This window comes from Paroedura picta, chromosome 3 (assembly GCF_049243985.1).
Source record: "Paroedura picta isolate Pp20150507F chromosome 3, Ppicta_v3.0, whole genome shotgun sequence".
Taxonomy (NCBI): domain Eukaryota; kingdom Metazoa; phylum Chordata; class Lepidosauria; order Squamata; family Gekkonidae; genus Paroedura; species Paroedura picta.
In genome coordinates, this window is record NC_135371.1 from 10,873,942 (window position 1) to 10,892,957 (window position 19,016).

At 47.2% G+C, this 19,016-nt stretch overlaps 1 protein-coding gene and 1 long non-coding RNA gene across 9 annotated transcripts; one reads left to right on the plus strand and one right to left on the minus strand.

Moving 5' to 3' along the window:
* The first annotated feature begins 295 nt into the window (after positions 1-295).
* LOC143834453 (uncharacterized) lies at positions 296-3,272 on the plus strand. Its single transcript, XR_013229786.1, has 3 exons — positions 296-408; positions 1,756-1,946; positions 3,142-3,272. It is a non-coding gene; the product is annotated as an uncharacterized LOC143834453 (long non-coding RNA).
* Positions 1,386-18,816, minus strand: CCHCR1 (coiled-coil alpha-helical rod protein 1). Of its 8 annotated transcripts, none has more exons than XM_077330859.1 (18): positions 18,565-18,816; positions 17,222-17,340; positions 14,669-14,891; positions 13,708-14,218; positions 13,445-13,587; positions 13,220-13,340; positions 13,030-13,140; positions 12,033-12,182; positions 11,733-11,843; positions 11,351-11,457; positions 9,194-9,306; positions 7,764-7,842; positions 6,774-6,904; positions 6,124-6,333; positions 4,233-4,334; positions 2,316-2,467; positions 2,122-2,233; positions 1,386-1,602 (listed from the first exon to the last, which is right to left on the minus strand). In XM_077330859.1, exons 2-18 carry the CDS (start codon positions 17,289-17,291, stop codon positions 1,490-1,492), a joined length of 2,559 nt encoding a protein of 852 aa, XP_077186974.1. In that variant the 5' UTR covers positions 17,292-17,340; positions 18,565-18,816; the 3' UTR covers positions 1,386-1,489. The 8 variants fall into 8 exon arrangements, 7 of the variants coding, with proteins under 7 accessions (XP_077186974.1, XP_077186976.1, XP_077186977.1 ...); XM_077330861.1 differs by having other exon boundaries at positions 18,533-18,816; XM_077330862.1 differs by lacking the exon at positions 18,565-18,816 and adding an exon at positions 18,482-18,505.
* Between the last annotated feature and the right edge of the window lie 200 nt (positions 18,817-19,016).

Below are 19,016 nucleotides of genomic sequence, written 5' to 3' on the forward strand. Positions count from 1 at the left end.
CTCCTTGATTGGTCCGGCTTCGGCGAGAGAAAGGAGGAAGGGCGCAGCTGCAGCTTCCCGTTGGCCAGACAGTGCTCCTTCCCCCTCGCTGATTGGTTGAAATGGGAAGGGGCGGTTCGGAAGTATGAGCGCGCGCTGGAGAGGTAGGGCTTAGTGCGGAAAGCTACTGATTGGTGGGTGTCTGACAGCCGGGGTGGGCGGGTCCCCATTGCGGAGCGCATTCTATGGAGCGAGGGATGTTGGGTGGGCCGCGGTACCTGTGGCGCATGCGCGAGAGCTGCGCTGTATGGAGCAGTCCGATTCTACCTGTTGTTCCGATTTGGCGGGCGGAGCCCCTTTGTGCGATCGCTCATGCCTAAAATCTGCAGATATGTTCAAACTGATTGAGTGCAACAACCCACGAAAAAGGTCTGCAGTCTTAGGAGAACAGTTTTGTTGATTTTTTTAAACTGCAAACTAAGGTTGCCAACTTGGAGTTGGGAAAGTACTGGAGATTTGGGGGAGGCAGAACTGGTGAGGGCAAAGTTTAGGCTGGAAAGGAACCTCAGCAGTATACAATGCTAGAATCCATCCTCCAAAGCAGCTAATTCCTTCAGGGGAAATGATCCTTGTGGTTACTAAACACACACACCAAGCACCTGGACGTACGTTCGGATTAACATGGGGAATTAGCTTGCAGGGACTGGAAAGCTGATTTCTTTTACCTAACTGGAGAGCAAATCTAATTTCAGGAGACCTCCAGACACCTACCTGGTGGTTCATAGCCCTGTGTATATTTACTTCAGAATAACCTTTCCTCCAAAAGAGCTGCACAGTACAGCTTACTTTTGAGTAAACAAATACGATCAGGATCTAAAAACAAATCCTGCACCACCAGCCTTTTTTCACAGAATCCTATCTTGGTCATGCTGTTAAATCCAAGTTTCTAGCTTTAAACACTGGCAAGTAACCCTATTTGAACAGGCGTAGATTTTGGAGTTTTAAGAACGCTTCCCTAATTACAATAATCTAACCTGGGTAGCTGCATCTTGCCAGATTTTGGAAGCAAAGTAGAGTCAGTTTAGACTCTTTGAACCTCCAGGCTCCATTTCCTACCTCCACATCATGACCTTGTTGTTCCTTGGAGGTCACCCATCTTAGCTTCTGAGATCTGACAAGATCAGGGCAGGTTTGGATAGAATTGTTGGTATTGACTTGTGGCTCTGAAATCTCTCTAAATCCAGTGCTCTCTCAGGCAGAGGTGGGGAAATGATTGAGGGTGGGCTCCTCCTCCCCCCAGAGATGGAAAGCGCAATCAATTTCCTGCCTCCAGTGATTGTGGGAAGAAGAATCCAATTGTATCAGAGTGTTCTTCTCCCCCCCTCAAGAGAAAAAGGCCATGGGACTACCAAAATAATATTTATTTCAAAATATCGGTCTTCTATTCACATTGACATCTATTACTCTCCTCTCCCTCTCACCCCCTCAAATACTCCTTTAGTAAGCACTCTCAGGTGTCTGCACTGGTGCCTCCATCGTCATCAGACTTTTCCTCAGCCTTCTCTTCATCCAAGATGGCTGTACTCAGGGCCTGCAGATCACTCAGCACAGCAGAGAGAGACTCTGTGAAAGCAAGAGAAACTGGTGAAGGGTCTGGAGTGAGAAAGACCAAAGGAAGAAGAAGAAGAAGAGTTGGTTCTTATATGCCACTTTTCTGTATCCAAAGGAGTCTCAAAGTGGTTTACAATCGCCTTCCCTTTCTTCTCCCCACAACAGACACCCTGTGAGGGAGATGAGGCTGAGAGAGCCCTGACATTACTACTCGGCCAGAACAGTTTTATCAGTACTGTGGTGAGCCCAAGGTCACCCAGCTGATTGCACGTGGGGCAGCGTGGAATCAACCAGCTCGCCAGATTAGAAGTCTGTGCTCCTAACCACTACACCAAGCTGGCTCTCAGATGCTAGAGGTAAGAGAAGGTTCTCACTATGGAGGCTGTTTGGGGCATGAAGGGAAATGGGAAACACCTAAGAATCTGGGAAGGTCAGAATATGCAGGACTACAAGGTAATGGAAAGACAGCATAACTGCCAGGTATGGGAGACAGGAAAAGAAACATGCTATGACAAGCCAGTGACACTATACCTTTAGACGGTGTTCGAGTTGTTCCCTTTTCAATCAATTCAGCCGAGGCTTGGACTGCCTTCAGTCGATTCTGCCGATACTGTGCCAACATCCCTTCCTGTCGTAATGTTGCCTGTGCAAGGAAGGAGACAGCCCTTAACCCAAACAGTTTCCAAAGGGGCAGCCATACCTCCCTCCCCACGCTATCACCGTACCATCAGCAGGTTCTTGTCCCTCTCAAGCTCCTGCAGACGTGCTTCAAGGCGTGCCATCTCCTGTTGGGTGGCGGCTTCCTGCAGCTTGGCCAGCTCCTCGCTATGGGCTTTGTCCCTTGCTGCCTGTCGCTCAGCCTGGCGTAGGGTGACCACTGCAGTGGCAGAGAGAGGTGGCAGAATGGTAGGTGAATTGTAGCAGGAAAGAGAGCAGAACTGGGAACAGAGAAGAGGTGGTTTTTATATGCCGTTTTTCTCTACCAGGAGTCTCAAAGTGGCTTACAATCGCCTTCCTTTTCCTCTCCTTGCAACAGACACCCTGTCAAGTAGGTGATGCTGAGAGAGCCTTGATATTACTGCTAATCAGCTTTATCAGTGCTGTGGTAAGCCCAAGGTCACCCAGCTGGCTGCATGTGGAGGAGTACAGAATCAAACCCAGCTTGCCAGATTAGAAGCTGCTGCTCTTAACCACTACGCCAAGACTTTTGTTGTCCTGCACTAAGATGGAAGCTGCCATCTGAACTTAAGACTCTTGGTCCCTCTAGCTGAGAACAGATTATGCCAACTGGCAGCTATTCTTCAAAGTCCCAGTGAGAAGTCCAGCCCAGCTCTCCTACCAGATGTGAAAATCAGGCAGAGGATCTGTTTTTTCTGTCTCCTCAAGGATATATATATTTTTAAATTCTCCAATAGGAAATCTAGAAATTGGGGTGGGTGGTGGAAATAAAAAATGCTTTTCGAGACAAGGCTTTAGCTTCTCAAAACGCATACTACGAAGATTTATATATATATGGCATTAGCGTATGATTAATTTCTGTGTATGTTGTAGAGAAAGAACATGGCTCAAGCAAAACGCCTTAAACGGAACCCTTGGAAGATAGGGGTCCTCTGGCTGGGGAGGAAGATGAGGAAACATGCCTTCCCAGGCTGGAGGAGGTGCAACTTACAGTGGCATCATTGGCCAGAAAGCTGGAAGAGATCTTTGATGGCTCCTTAACAATGGAGGCTCAGGTCACAAAGATAGCACAGCTGGCATTTTTCCACCTACACCAAGCAAAGCTACTAGTGCCCTACCTGGCCCTGGAACACCTGGCCACTGTGATCCACTCAATGGTCACCTCCAGACTTGATTTCTGTAACTCACTCTACACAGGCCTACCCTTTACCCTTGTCCAGAAATTACAGTTGGTGCAAAAGGCAGCGGCCCGGGTTCTTACATACACACCACAGAAATCCCACATAAGACCAGTTATGTGGCAGCTGCATTGGCTTCCAGTCAAATTCCAGATCTGGTTCAAGGTTTTAGTAATAATCTTTAAAACCTTAGCAGGTTTGGACCCTGTGCATCTGAGGGAACGTCCTTCTGAATACATTCCCCGGAGAACTGTGGTCAGGTAATACCAACCAAGGATTCCTGACCACAAAGAAATATATTTCTATATATATGGGGAAGGCACTGGCAAACCATCCCGTATTGAGTCTGCCATGAAAATGCTGGAGGGTGTCACCCCAAGGGTCAAACATGACTCGGTGCTTGCACAGGGGATACCTTTACCTTTAGACCAGGCTCCTACTTGATGGAATAAGTTCCCCAGGAACATCAGGGCCCTGATGAACTTTCCAAGTTCCACAGGGCTTGCGAGATAGAGCTCTTCTATGGTTGAGGCCAACTGAGATCTTTCAACTAGAAATGATAGATTTCAGCTGGAGATCTTCTGTCTATAAATCATGTGTCTCACCACAGAGCCACTTCCCCCAGAGGCAGCTCCAGCATTAGGTGGTAAGGAGCAGAATGCTCCAAACAGAAGGTCTTGGGTCATTAATTTATTACTTATTACATTTTAACCACAGTGGGGCTCCATGTGATCTTTTTGCCCTGGGTAACCAACAACTCTCTCAGATCATCTTTCTGCTGCTTACCTGCCTTTGTATGCTCCCGCCGTGCTTCGTTGAGCTTTTTTTCCATTTCTGACAGATCCCCGTGCAGCTGCGTTTCCACTTCTGTCACCTTTTCCTGCAGGGCTGAGAGAAGGGGTTCTAGTTCTTGTTAAGGAAAAAATGTTCCCCCTCCTACACACATGTGTGAGTGCACATGCACACATATTCTTCCATCTTGTTCACCAAAGGAGCTCCCGCTATTACAATTCATCTCCAAACAACCAAGATCACGTCCTCCGGCTGATGAATTCTGTGACATGATACCCTGGTGAGGTTCCTCCCCTCCCTGAACCCCACCCTTCTCAGGCTCCACCCCCCAAATCCCCAGAAATGTCCCAACCCTGGGTAGGCAACTTCTCTTTCTTCACCTCTAATTTTCCAGGTCCTCAAGGATGCTATTTCTAGTGTGTTCTACTCTTGGTGGATTTTGCTCATCTTATCATTGCATCTACCCGTATCTTTTAAAACACAGCTACATTTCAGTTATGATTTTTTTTAAATGTATAATTAAATTTATATTCCGTCCTAGCTCCGCAGACATCAGGTTGGCATGATTTGTGTCCCACCGTGTCAAAAGTGACCCACTATATACTTAGGAAATCTCCTTTGCCGGAGTCTGCAGAGCTGTCCCTGACACCCAGGACATAAAGCACAGAACAGTTGCATCCGTAGTGTAAACAAAAGAGGTACCAAATCCAGTCCCTTGCAAGCAGCACAAATGTACCCTGGCATCTCTGAAGGGCACAGGTGTAAACTGAAGCAGCTCCCCACACAAAAGTCTTTATGGATACACAGAATGTATCCTGTGTACATGTCCTTGCATTAAGTGACAACTAGTATCCATCCAGGTTTGTCTTGCTTCACTGCATACCATCCCTTGTTTGGTTAGGATAATAACAGACAGTTAGGAATTTGGGCGTAATCCTTGATACCTATCAATGGGGGCTCAAGTTATGACAGTGGCACAGCTGGCATTTTTCTTATCTTCACTAAGCTAAGGTACTAGCATCCTGTCTGGCTCCAGAGCACCTAGCCACAGTGATCCATGCAACAGTCACCTCCAGATTTAATTACCATAACTTGCTTTGTCCAGGCCTTCCCTTGTCCTTGCTCTAGAAATGGCAATTGGTCCAAAATGCAGTCGCGTAGGTTCTCACTCGAACACCCTGAAGGGCCCATATTCGACTGGTCCTTCAGCAGCTGCACTGGCTCCCAATTGAATTTTGGATCTGGTTCAAGGTCCTGGTATTATTTTAGTTCCCTAAGTGATTATATCCCTCGGAGAGCACTTCTGTTAGCGCCACTGCAAACTGGCTAGTGGTCCCTGGCCCTAAAGCAATACACTTGGCCTCAACCAGAGCCTTCTCAGCTCCTGCTTGTGGGAATGAACTTTCCACAGTGTGATCAGGGCCCTGCCCAAACTTGAGCAGGTCCGCAAGGCCTTCAAACAGAGCTCTTCCCCCAAGCTTATGGTTGGGGCCAGCAACAATGCCATCGTATTGGGGCCTCCCCCCTCATCATTAAGGGGCTAGTGGGTTTTGATCTTAATGTAAAATCAATTTTAAAAGTTACTGACTTCTATCACAATTGTATGTTTTTTTGGCTTGGATGTAATTTAATTTATGCCATGTTGCACACTGCCCCCTTTTGTATTTGTGAAAGTCAGCTCTGTCTCACAAAAGCTTGTACCATGGGAAATGTTGTTGGTCTTTAAGGTGCAACTTTTTCCCCATTGCAGCCCTGTGGGGAAACAATGAACCAGTGTTTAAACACTTATTTTCTCTTCTAACCCTGAAGTTCGATCTTCTCTAACCGGAAAGAAGAACTGAGCATGCTCTCCGTCCCACCATTTTCAATGACAAATTATGCACACCTCTCTCGTATTCTTCTCGTAACTGCCCCAGCTCCTGTCTTGTGCTCTCTGCAGTTTCCTCAGCCTCCCGCAGGTCTGCACGCACTTCTTCCAGCTGCCTCTCTGTGGCCTCCAGCTTCTGCCTCAGGGCCTGCTCCGTTGCCAACTTCTCCTCTAGAACCCCCTGCAGACACTGTGCCGTCTCCCTCATTTCCTTGAGATCAGACTCCGCTGTAGAATGGAGAGGGACCAATAAAGATACAGAAACAAGGCTTGACAAGGATACCTCTCCTCCTCCTGCTACCAAACAATTGTCCTGGGCTCCCAAAGCACTGAAGACTCTGACATAGGAAGAGGAGGCCTAGAGACAGTCTCACTAAATAGTCTGAATCTGGGCTGTACTACTACAGGCCACAAGAGAGAACTCACACAACTGAATGTTCCTCTGGACAGAGAAAACAAGCATGTAAGAAGTCCACGATATTTAAATACTTTCTATTCACTTTTCTTCTGGGAAGAACAGAAGCCAAAGTGAGTCTTCTTCTAAGTGTAGATTCTTTTTACTCCACACAAAATAATATTTAGTTATGTCATTTTCCCCTCTTGTAGCCTGAAGTCATTTGTGCTGGGCATGAGTTTATCTCTGCAGTAACAAGACCTGGGCTAGTTACCTTTGTCTCGCACTTCAGCCACCTGCTTCTCTATAAGTTGTGCCCCCCGTTTGAGCTCCACTGAGAGTCGGTCCCGTTCCTCGTGCAGCATCTGCAACTCAGCCTGCAGGTCTTCGTAAGGTGGATGAAGCCTGAGGAAAAATCCCCCCCACAAGAGGTCAGAAATCCCACAAGAACTCTATAAACACTCTTCTGGTGGTACAGTTTCCAGACAGCGGCAGGCCTGTCATGATGACAAGAATTTGCTCAGTAATCCCAAATCCCAGGGATGCTGCTTTCCTCAAGAAACCGGGGACTTTAATCCTCAACTCTCTGTGGTCTAACCCATTAAACACTAAAACCTGTTTGAAGAAAAATCTTACCTGAAGCCATTGGTGCCAAAAGAATCAAGTATTGCATTTGGACTCTAGATCAAATGCCCTTTTAGCCATAAAGGCCAGTCGGATTCCCCTGGTCGGATTCCCCTGGTCCGCGCCAGTTCTAAGTCAGCTGCTAGGCGTCGGCTGAGGTGGAACGCAGGCCCGCCCCGTCCCCGCGGCGGGGGAGGGCCGGGCAACGCCCGCCGCAGCTGGGGTGATCCACAGGAAGGGCCTGGCTCCTTGAAGCTGTCTTATACCGAAGTGCAACCTTGGTCCATCAGTCAGTATTGTCTACTCAGACTGGCAGTGGCTCTCAGGGGTCACAGGCACAGAGGCCTTTCATATTACCTGATGCCATATCCTTTAACTGGAGATACCTGGGATTGAACCTGGGGCCTTCAGTATGCCAAGCTGATGCTCAACCACTGGATGACCTCAGGCAGTTGGCTGTCTTTCAATCTCAATTCTTTCATGTAAAATGGCAATCCCCATAATCCAGACTTCCCTTTGTCATTGTGAAGATGTATCCATTATATGCAAGGCAGTTAGCCCCTTAAGAAGAAAGTATCAGTCACAGCTTCTCAACTGTGCCACCTTTCATCCTACTCTGAGGTGAGGGTTTCAAACTTACCCATCCTGGTCCAATCTAGTAGGGCCAGGTTTCTCCTCTTGCTGAAGCTTAGCTAATGCTATTTTCCTGCATACAAGTCCTACAAGAGAGATTTTTCAGTTACTTAGTGGCAAGAATGTAACTACGTTCTTAACACAGAAACAACTCACTTTAGAAATTGACTATACACAAAGATGTTCCCTCTAGGTTAAAGGACACAAGTGTTGACAACTGCTCAGCCATGCTTAAGAGTAAACACAGCCAGTTTTTTTCCTGGAAATCTAGTCTGAGATAAAGTTATGTCCCCCAAGAGGTGGAGTTTGTCTGAAGAATGTCTGGTATGCTAAAGAAAACATTTTGATGTTGATCAAGATGTGCCTAGTGGTCATGAAAAGGTGCTTGTTTTAAACTGTTGTCAAACACAATGCATTGGGGATGCAAAGTGGACTAAGTTGCCTGAAACGTCTAAATTTGTAGTGTGGCTGTTATATTCTACATGTAATAAAAAATAATCCTAACCATTGTGGCCCTATAATAATTGGGTAATGGGTCGGTGGGTGGAGTGTGTCCAGGATCCTAAGAGTGTCCGTCATCAGTTTCCACCTGGACAAACCCGCTTCATGGCCGTGCCCTAATTGGGAACCACCCTCCTTACCTGGCCGCAAGCCTCTCCAACCACCATCGCCCTACACAAGCCTCCCTACCGTGGCTGCTGCACCTGCGGCACCCCACCACTCTACCTGGCCGGTAGCGGTGCTGAGGAGGCATCCCGGACACCGCCGAGAGGAGGTAGCGGCAGCGCTGAGAGCATCGCACAGCCTACAGTGGCGGTGGTTTGGGGGAGGCCGCAGCACTGGCTGGACCTGCAAGGAGTTTCTGGCTGCGGCAGGGAGGAGGTCACCACTGTTGCTGCACTGCCTCACAGGTTGGGGATTAGGTGGCAGCAGCGGCAGCTAGCCCCAGCCCCACCAGCCCCAAAGGCGACATGTGCTCGCCCCTCCCCCTTGGGAGGGGGAGGTGGGTAAGATCAGCTGCTCCACGCCTTGCCAGAGCTGCCTCCCCACTCCACCTTTGTCCCGCTAGCACCCGCTGAATTTAGGGCTGCAGCAGGCTTTCTCCCTAGTAATCAAAATAAAAGAAAGCTAGAGTCCCTGGACTTTACAACCTTCAGCAGGCAATGGTTGCATACATTCACACCCAGAGACCAAGATATTGTACTAAGAGCCAATGTTTAAGAAATTATTTTAACCAGTAAGACATGGAAGAAACTGCATCTGGATTAGGATAAGAAAGGCCAGATAAAACTGTTGTCTTAGGTGCAGAAATGCCAGCTTAACAATGCCATCCTAAGCAAAGTTCCACTGTTCTAAGCTCACTGATGACCAATAGAATTAGAAGACTATAACACTGCTTAGGGCGGCACTGTGGAGTGCATAATCGCACTCCATCACCTTGGATGGTGTCAACTCTCTTGGCTGCAAAGGAGATTCTGTTTCCCAGTCCCAGCAGGCGTGACAAAGCTGCTTTCCAGGCCTCCTCCTGGTCCATCAGCTGTTGGTGTAGCCTGTGAAGGGACAATCCAGAGAAAGGCTACATTAAAAAATATAGGGAACGTGAAGTCTAAAATAAACAGGGATTTCAAACATTAGGCACCAGAGCCTTACAAGGTTCCCCTCCTCCCCTGCAAATCTCTTGGACATAGTTTCATTTTCAGGGTCAAAAAGACACAAATAGCAGGCCAAAATGGCCCCTAGGTTGACATTTAGAAATCACCTCACAAGCGTTGTGGCAACACTTTTAGTCTGCCTGCTTCATACTGTGAGAAAGACTGACACCAGATAGTGGAATTTTGGAAATGAATCTTCTTTTGAGGCTTCTCTTCCGTCCTGCCGGAATTCCACTGCCTGGAATATAGTTCAAGAAGCAAAACACTGGCAGTGGATCTAAACTGACAACTTAGAAGAAGAGTTGGTTTTTATACACCTCTTTTCATGGCCTATAGGAGTCTCAAAGCGACTTACCTTCCCTTCCTCTCCCCACAACAGACACCCTGTGAGGTAGGTGGGGCTGAGAGAGATCTGACAGGACTGCTCTGTGAGAACAGCTCTAACAGGGCTGTGTCTAGCCCAAGGTCACCCAGCTGGCTGCATGTGGAGGAGCAGGAAATCAAGCTCAGTTCACCAGATTAGAAACTGCCACTCTTAACCACTACACTATTGATGAAACCCATAGGAATACCTTCATGGTATAGAATCTGACCTTCCAGCCACTTGAATTATAAAACCCTGCTATGAAATCAAATTAACACCATCAATTTTGCTTGGGACTGAATTCAGGCACAAAGGACAGTTCTATTCTGAGGCAGCTGAGGCGACTGACAAACACTACCAAGAAAAGAAGCAAAAACTGGACGGCAGTGCTAAATAGTTACAGTGATTTGTGAGGAAAAATGTACTTCACGTGTCTCATCATTTTCCCCAATGGGGACCCAAAGCAGCCTACATCGTTTTCTTTATATTTACAATAACCCTGTGAGGTAGGTTAGGCTGTGTGACTGATCCAAAGTCACACCAAGGAAGCTTCTGTGATGGAGTGAGGATCTGAACCTGAATCTTTATATTCACAGCAACCCTGTGATACACCCCTGATTCCTCCCAACACTAGTGGTTTTATTCCACCTTGCAGGTGTTATTAATTGGGCCTCTCTGCCTACATAGCCCCTAACATGTTCAAGGCTAGAGTTAGGAATGTGATGCTTACCTATTTTGGGGAATCTATGGCCCACAGGATGGGGGGGGGGGGAGTAGGAGTGATGAGGCAATTTTCTAGAAGGTTCCAGCAAGATCATGATTGGATCATAACCATCACCTGGTGCCAGATGACCCAATACTATAATTGAACTAAGAACCTGAGAGAAGGCGGGTAAATTTGGTGATTTTGGTGGACTGAGGCCTGGACCATGGTATGTTTGCATTGCAATGGACGGCCTGTTTAAGCCACATCCTTTGACTTTTGGGGATTCTTAAGATTGTGTCATCCAATCTAATGCAAGGTATCGAACAGCTTTTCTTGTTTTCTTATTCTGCAAGATTTTAGAGTGTCGTGTTGCCTAGCAACAAAACTATTTTTAAAACATTTAATCAACTTCACATTTTTTTTACAAAGGACTATTTTTTGTGTGTGTGTGGTCCTCCAGATGTCCATGGACTACAATTCCCATGGGCTCATGGGACTTGTAGTCCATGGACATCTGGAGGCCCACAGGTTGACTACCCCTGCCCTAGACCTAGGAATCCATGGGGTTCAGTTTTGGACTCCATGACAGCAGGTTAGGCTAAGTGTGTTGGAATAGCCTAAACTCACATCTTCTGGACAGAGTGATGATTTGAACCTGAGTTTCCCTGAACCTAGTCCACTTGCTCTAACCACTATATGAAGCTGGCTCTTCTGAAGGAGTCAGTCTCAAGGAGGAGCTTAAAAAGAAGAAAAGTGGAAACTGTTCCAGGCACCAGAAGATAATAATCAACATCAACATGACCCATATAATGATGATTAATGGAATGTCGAGGGGACTGTGGGCCCCACCCTTTTGATTTTGTTCTTGTTACCTGCAGACCAGCTCTGCCAGTCCCCGAAGGGCAGTTTTACCAGCTTCTGCCCTCTGATGGAGTTTTTGTCCTAGTTCTTTAGAGTGTAACAGTTCTGAATGAAGAGTCTGTAAGAAAGGCGAATGGAATGGTCAGCCACATCACCCCCTGAACGAGACAGATCCCAAATACACTCTCCAGTAGTCTGAGTCTGGAGCCAAAGATCATATAAGAGAAAGACTTTATTCCGCAGCAAAATCCCATTTAAAGCAGTCTAGTATTGCATTTATACAAGAGTATTTCTGTATGTGCAGTGGGGGGGGGGCACACTCTCCAGCCCCATCCTCCAAGGCTTAGTCTAGCTCCCTGAATGGCCACACTGCCAGAAGCTTGAGAATGTTACCTTGTTTCTCACTCTTTCCATATCAGCTTCTGCTGTCTTGTCCTCAAGGCTGTGAAGCAACAGCGTCACCTTCTGGTCTTTGCATTCTACTTCTTCCTTAAGCTCTTCTACCTGTAGGTAGGGAAGGGAAAGGCTAATTTCCAGTCTCCCTTGCACATTAGGCCATGGGACCCTTCCCAGTGGGGATTTCCAGATTTCCCATGAGCTGTGTCAGCCCCCCTCTTGTACAACCCAGGACCCCTTGTTCCTAACTTGCTCACTCTTCCTTCATGACTCAGCCTTCTATCCGAGAGCACATACCTTACTCTGTAGCAGTCTAGTGGCGTCCATGTGGCAAATCTCCTGAGATTTCAGCTGCACCATGAGAGAAAAGACTTTCTCCCGCCACCGGCTCAACAAGCACTGAAGTTTCAGAGAAGACTCAGGTTGAAGAGGATCCTTGAGAGGGACCTGAGAGGGTTCAAGGACACAACACCTGTATTGTGATGCCCTTTCCTCATGTTTTTTCCCCACCAAGTTTCAGTCAACTGATGGCAATCCCATAGGGCAGTGCTCCCCAACCTTTTTCAGGCCAGGGACTGGGGGGGGGGGGAGCGGTACTCTCCACACAGCGCTCAGCAGCGGGCTGCCACGCCTGCGCGTTTGTGCCCGCTGGCGAGCACTGCTCTCCTTCTCCCCCCCCCCCCAGTCCCTGGGCCTCCCTCTCCCCTAGGCTTGAGCGTTTTGGCCACCAAAGCGGCTGATCACTCCCGGCACAGCGAGTGCCACGGCACTTGCTCAGCTTCTGAGATAATGATGAAACTGAGCTAGCCTGGGCCATCCAGGACAGGGCAGGATTCCTAGCTCTCCTAAAAACATTAAACTGAAGCTTAAACATTGTTTAAGCATTGAATGCAGGTATGTTATAGAAAAAGAGAAGGATAGGAAGTCAGGACTCCAGGGTACTATGAGAGCCGATTCTTCCCCAAGTTTTCCCCCTGTTCCCTGATACAGAAAAAAAATGACGCATACCTATTTTGTACTTGTTTCCTCCACTGGCACTTAAAATAGGGCAACTGACTAAGGACCAGAGTGAGTGGGATTAATGACGCCCTCTTTTTCTCCATCACCTATCCTTATTTCCACCACACTTTTCAAGGCCAAAAACATTTTTCTAGTCACAGACTTACCATGTAGTTTGACCCAAAGGCAATTATTTTTACAGGATTTTAATCTATCCTTTGTGACCAATCACATTAACCTCTGCCCACAAATTTGTATGGAAATTGCACCCTCCAGTGTGCTCAGATATTGTTACCTTCCTGGCCAGCTCTGCCTCCTGTAGAGTCAGGATATCACTGAGCGAAGCCAGACGAATCTGGAGGAGCTCAGCTGTTGTTTTCAGGGCCCCCTTTTCCTCTTCCAGTTGCTGTGGCAGGAGAGAAAGGGTATCACTGAAGAGAACCTCTACCATCTGGAGTGCTCAGGCCTCCTTTCTGGGACCTCACCTGCACTCTACCAATCAGCTGCTCCCGTTCCAGACTGGGCTTCCTTAATTCCTGCTCCCCAACATAGGTCTTCAGCTGCATCAGCAAAGCATTCTGGGAAGTTAGCTCTGCCTTGGCCACACTGGAGGAGAGAAACATGAGGCTCTCTTTGGAGCAATCTGGGGAGAAACCCTGAGAGTGCCCTGGGTGGAGGGCGGGGAAGAAGTCTAGAAGAATGGATCGTACCTGAGTTGACTCTGGACAACATCCCTTTCCTCTCGTAGTTGGGCAGCTTCCTTCTGCTGTGCTTCCAGATCCTTCTGGAGTGTTTGTGCTTGATGCTTCAAGGAAGAAACTTCAACTTGGTGAACTTCAGAGAGTCTAGACAGCTGTGAGAAGGAAGAGACTGTAAAAGCTTGACACTCAGCCTTCCCAGTTCCCCTAATGTTTTCATTTGACACCTTCCTGAAGAAACTCATCTCCCAGAATGCTCTTCTTTCAGCACTTACCTCATCCTGGTGCTCCCTGAGCACAATCTGTAGACACTCCTGGGCTCTTTCCTCCTGCCTTTTCCGCTCAGCGTCTGCCTCTTTGAGCACCCCCTGCAACTCTTCTCGTGCCAATTCAATGTCATGAATGTATCTTTTCTTGGCTGACTTGAGTTCTTCTCTCAAGCCATCTGCCTCCAAGCCAGCCTGGCTCCTCAGATGCTTTAGTTCGTCCTTCAGGGCCTCAAGCATCAGTTTGCTGCTCCCTCTGACTTCCTCCAGCTCTGCCTTCAAGGCAGTGGACTCCACCTGGCTTTGCCTTCTGAGCTCTGTCAGCTCTCCCTGGAGGTGGGATAGGGTATTTTCTCTACTGGCTGCTGTTGCTTCATGCTGGGCTGAGGCAACTCGCAGGGAGGCAAGCTCAGTCTCTAGCCTCTGGATCTCATGAAGCTGGTGAGAAATGATCTCCGCCTGCTGGGACATGGCCAACGTGTGACGTGTATTTGAGGGCTCAGCTTCTCTGTCCAAGGACCTATGAAGAAGGGAAGAAAAGCATGTCACAAAGTTCTTCGTCTTCCTCCCCCGGGGGCACCTTTCTAGAACCAACTAATTGAGACTACAGGGAATGGATTCCAGCGTGGCTCCCCCTCCAAGGACCAAGGACCGAAGAACCACACATCAGTGAAGCCGAGTTCAGTCAAAACGTCACCATATGCAGGGTATCGACCAGCAACGTATATCAAAAAAGAGACGCCAACTCTGGGCTGGGAAATTCTTACATTAGAAATGCAGAGGACCACTGAGATTGAAAGACAGACCAGGTCTCCTTAGCTACACTGATCTTTGTAAATGGCAGCTTTTCCCCAAGAATCAGAAGTTCAGGTCTGTGGATCTATGTTTTTTTAAAAATAAATTCTATGCCACTTTCTAATGCAAGGTCAACTGGATCAGGGAAGAAGTAAAGAGATGCAAGGCCTTTCACCTGGTTCTGGCAACAGCTTCTTCGGTTTTGTCCGGCACCCTGCCCCCATCTCCCATTGAGGCCCATCTATGAAGCTCATCCTTTAACTGCTGATTTTCTCTTCTGAGTTCAGCTGCTTCCCAATTATGAAAAGCAGTAGCACTCCAAGGCCCTGAAACAGGAGCTGCTAGTGGAGGCGCTGACCGGCTCTGGAAATGCGAAGGCGGGATTAGTCCTTTTGGACCTAGGGGAGAAACAGATACAATCAAGAGATCAAGAAATCAAGAGATGCAGTTTGGCACAGAGGTACAGGAGACTAGAACTGAAATGACAGTGTACAAGCCACTTATCTGTAAGATCACTTCTGCTTTGAGTGGTCTCTTCCAGAATTAGAAGCAGCATTCAGTCCCCTTCCCTACCTCTCCCCACAACAGATACCCTGTGAGGTAGGTGAGGCTGAGAAAGCTCTGACAGGACTGTTTGGTCAGAAGAGCACTATCAAACCCAAGATCACCCAGCTGGCTGCATGTGGAGGAGTGGGGAATCAAACCCAGCTTGTCAGATTAGAAACTGCCACTCTTAATTGATACACAACTACACCATGTCAAGTGGCAGAAGAGAGTGCTGCTGTTACATATGAGTGGTGTCCACATTACTATGAGTTGATTCCGGTTCAATGAAGCCTGCAAATTCAAATAGTCAAGAACTGGAATCTAAAAATTACAATGAGAAAGATTAATTCCGATGCTGCCATTAACAGCAGCCAACAACTGTGTTAAGGGATATTAAAACCTAATGTACAGCAAATCAGCAACTGAGCATAGAGTGCCAAGGTGTGTTTATGCAAATGTTTTCTAATCTAACTCTGCAGCGTAGGGTGGTGGAAGAAACCGATGGTTTAAGTCATCATTTATCTGTAAATCTGAGAAAAAAATGCCCAATTCTAGGAGACGGCATCAATTTAAGCTAAAATATCTAGTGGGTAGGGAAAAAAAGCCAACCTGGCCTGCTGTAGGTTTTTATCCCACCCTTCTCTATGGAGTTCAGTATGGAAGGATACACGGTCCCCTCTTCCTTATCCTGATAACAACTTTGTGAGATTGGCGAAACTTAAGAGACCAGCTCAAAGTCAGTCATCACAGCACAGTGAGCATTTCATTTGGAGATCCTAGACCAGGGGTAGTCAAACTGCGGCCCTCCAGATGTCCATGGACTACAATTCCCAGGAGCCACTGCCAGCGAATGGCAGCTAGAAAACACATCACCAATACCTTCCAGCGGGCGTACCATTATAGGACGGGGTTATTTTACTGCCATGTTGATGTTGTCTATTTTAATGAGGTTTTATTGGGATTTTATGTAGTGGGATTTAGTGTAACCTGCCATGAGCGAGCCTGTTGGGAGTAGCGGGTAATAAGTTTAATCAAACAATCAATCAAAACACAGATATTGAAGCTGGTTGAAAAACTGGCAGCCCTGCTTTACAATCTGCTCTCACACAACGGTAGTCTTTTACACAGCATAGTGCAAGCAAGTGCATGTTGAAGGAAGAGCAGGGGCAGCGTGCCTGACCCACCCACACTGGAATGTGCACAATGCCTATGAACATGCAAGCTGAATGTATAGAAACTGCAACCCCATGATCAGGAGGCTCAAAAAAGCGGTATTCCTAATCATGGGGACAGAGTGACCAGGGAAACAGAGAACAGCTTGTGTCACTAACACCACACATCAGCGGGGAACGATGGACTAGCGTTCTTGCTCCCATACCCATTGCTCCCATGTTAACTGTGCATATGCAGCTAGTGAAGAAAAACAGATAGGGTTGGCCTAAACTCATACCCTTCTTGTGTTTTAGGAGACCCTGTCTATAACACTTTATGCCTTCAAAGTTAATATAGTTCCCTTTGAAGCAAATACCAGCTTCCTCACCTTACCTCTTTCCTTACGTACCAACTGGCACTGTGACCACCAGAGGGAGTAGAGAGGCTATCGAAAGATATATGTTCCGCTTAATTACAATCCACCTCTGGCCAATAATGTTCTTCTCTGCCCTCCCAGCAAACAATTTGATTGTTTTGTTTCCTTGTGATCTTTTCATAATCAGTAAGCCTGAAATCTCCACAAGGTGCCTTGTCTCCCTTAGGGAGTTTAATAACCAAACCCATATCACTCCATGATAGCACTTTTCAAATACAGACGCAAAATCAAATTAATCTTAATGCAATTGCTTTGTTGTTGCCATAATGGCAAATATGTATGTATGTACATACATATATATATTAAAAACAACAAATATATAAACAGCAGGATCAAAGGGCCATAAAATGCAATAAGATGCAATTGTCTAAAATTCAAATATAATCAAAGAAAAAACTATTTGCAATACAGGTAACTGACAATTTCCCTAGTTTTGCTAGCACTTCATGGCTGAGGAATCCCACGCTGACAGCCCTGGGGAAGTAGGATTGATCTTCCTATTTATGCAACATTCCCTTAAGCTCTTAGCAGGGCAGGCTATAAACATGAACAAATCCCTACACGTGGGAACAAGATAACGAATTGCTCTTTTACCCCTGGGCCTTGGAGCTCTGAAGATGGCAGGAGGGTCCAGCTGTCTATCTAAATCTTTTCTTCCATCCATGGTTCCAAGTCTCAGCTTCAAGAACTATACAGAAACATCATACACTCGCCTAGAAATACAAGACCCAGATCATTGTAAAAATAATGACATTACATTGCAGAGCAATCCCACAGCCTATTTATTCTATTTACCTAATTTCTAGTCTACTTTTCTCACTTGGACTCAAGGCAAATTATGCAGTCAGTACAACCAATGAGATGGGGGTAGTCAATACACAGTACATTAGAATTCAGGTTGTAAAGCCAGCCACATGAAAGGACATTTGAGAAACAGGGGAAAACACCTATGCAACATTTCATGGAATCACATTCTGGAATCCATTCCCATACTGCAATTTGTCAAGACAAGACATTTCTTCTTTAACGGCTGTGGCTGCTCCATAGAACGCTTCCCATTTTGTGCACCAGGCAAAAGCTGCGCACTTCAACGGACCATTTGAATTCCCACCTAGGCAAATGTCCACATCCTGTTAATTCATTCTTTGAATTCTCCCCTACTGTTAAACAAGCAGTGTATATCTAGCTTTCCCTTTATATGGTATCCAACAAAGGGTTATGCTAGAAGAGTTATGCCCCCAAAACCTGAAGAACAGCACATGCACACAGGAGCTTATTTCTTGAATAATACTTAATTGATCTTAAAGGGGCCCCTGGACTCAAACTTTGTTCTACCCTAAAAGCTAAGGTCCTACTAGACCTGATCTATCAGGCTACCCTCTGAAAACACCTTTATACCTTCCAGTCCTTTCTTGGTCTTAAAGGTGCCACAGGACTCAGCCCCCCACTTTCTCATCTGTCACTCACCAGCGACTCTAGTTTCTCACGAGTCAATGTTATATCTAGCAGCTCCCCCCCCCTTTTTTTTTTTTTAAGGGCTGCTTGATAGAGGAAACATTTAATCTCTTCCTAGGTCGCAGTTTTGGGCCAACATTTACTTGCCGGGAAAGTCCCGACAAGAAACGAAGTGGGCCATCCTAGACACTCTCTCGACTCCTCTCCGTCTGCCTCCTCGTCATATTATCTGTTCCCCCAGATCCCAACTTCATGAACTGGGATTCTGGGTCCCCCTTCTCCCCATATCGCCTCTCCCCCAAAATCTTCCTCCCTTTGCTTCCCATTGGCTCCCCACGACCCGCCTCGCCCTCAGAGGGCGCCTGTGAGGATTACTGAAGACCGCAAACTGCCGCCCACCCCACTCTTCTCAACGCCCCGCCAACGGTCGCTAACGTTCTATCAACCGACCTCGCTCTACACAGCGCATGCGCAGAGCATACCTCCGCTCCGCAGAACCTCGGAGGTAACAATTAACAGGCACGCCTACATTGGACCAATCAGAGTAGCGCGAGGTGGCGCGTAAACGGCATAAATTAAACCAGCTGCAAAGAGAGACTCGGCGGGCCTCGTTGGTCTGAAGCCATTGTGGCGTTCCAGATGGCTATGGACTACAATTACCATGAGCTCGTGTCAGTATTATGCTGGCAGCAGCTGATGGTAATTGTAGTCCGTAGACAGCCGAAGACCTACAGTTTGGCCACTCCCAAAAGGTATTGAGTGACAGAGGCCGTGCATCCAATCAGCGAGCCCTCCCGGGACGCGTTTCAGACCGAACGGCTAATATCCCGGATAAGAGGAACCGCTAACGCCGGGGAAGACAACACACGGCCCTTTTTAAAATTAGCCAATCAGATATTTGCAGAGGTCGCTCGCGCGTCTGGTTGTTGGGCGC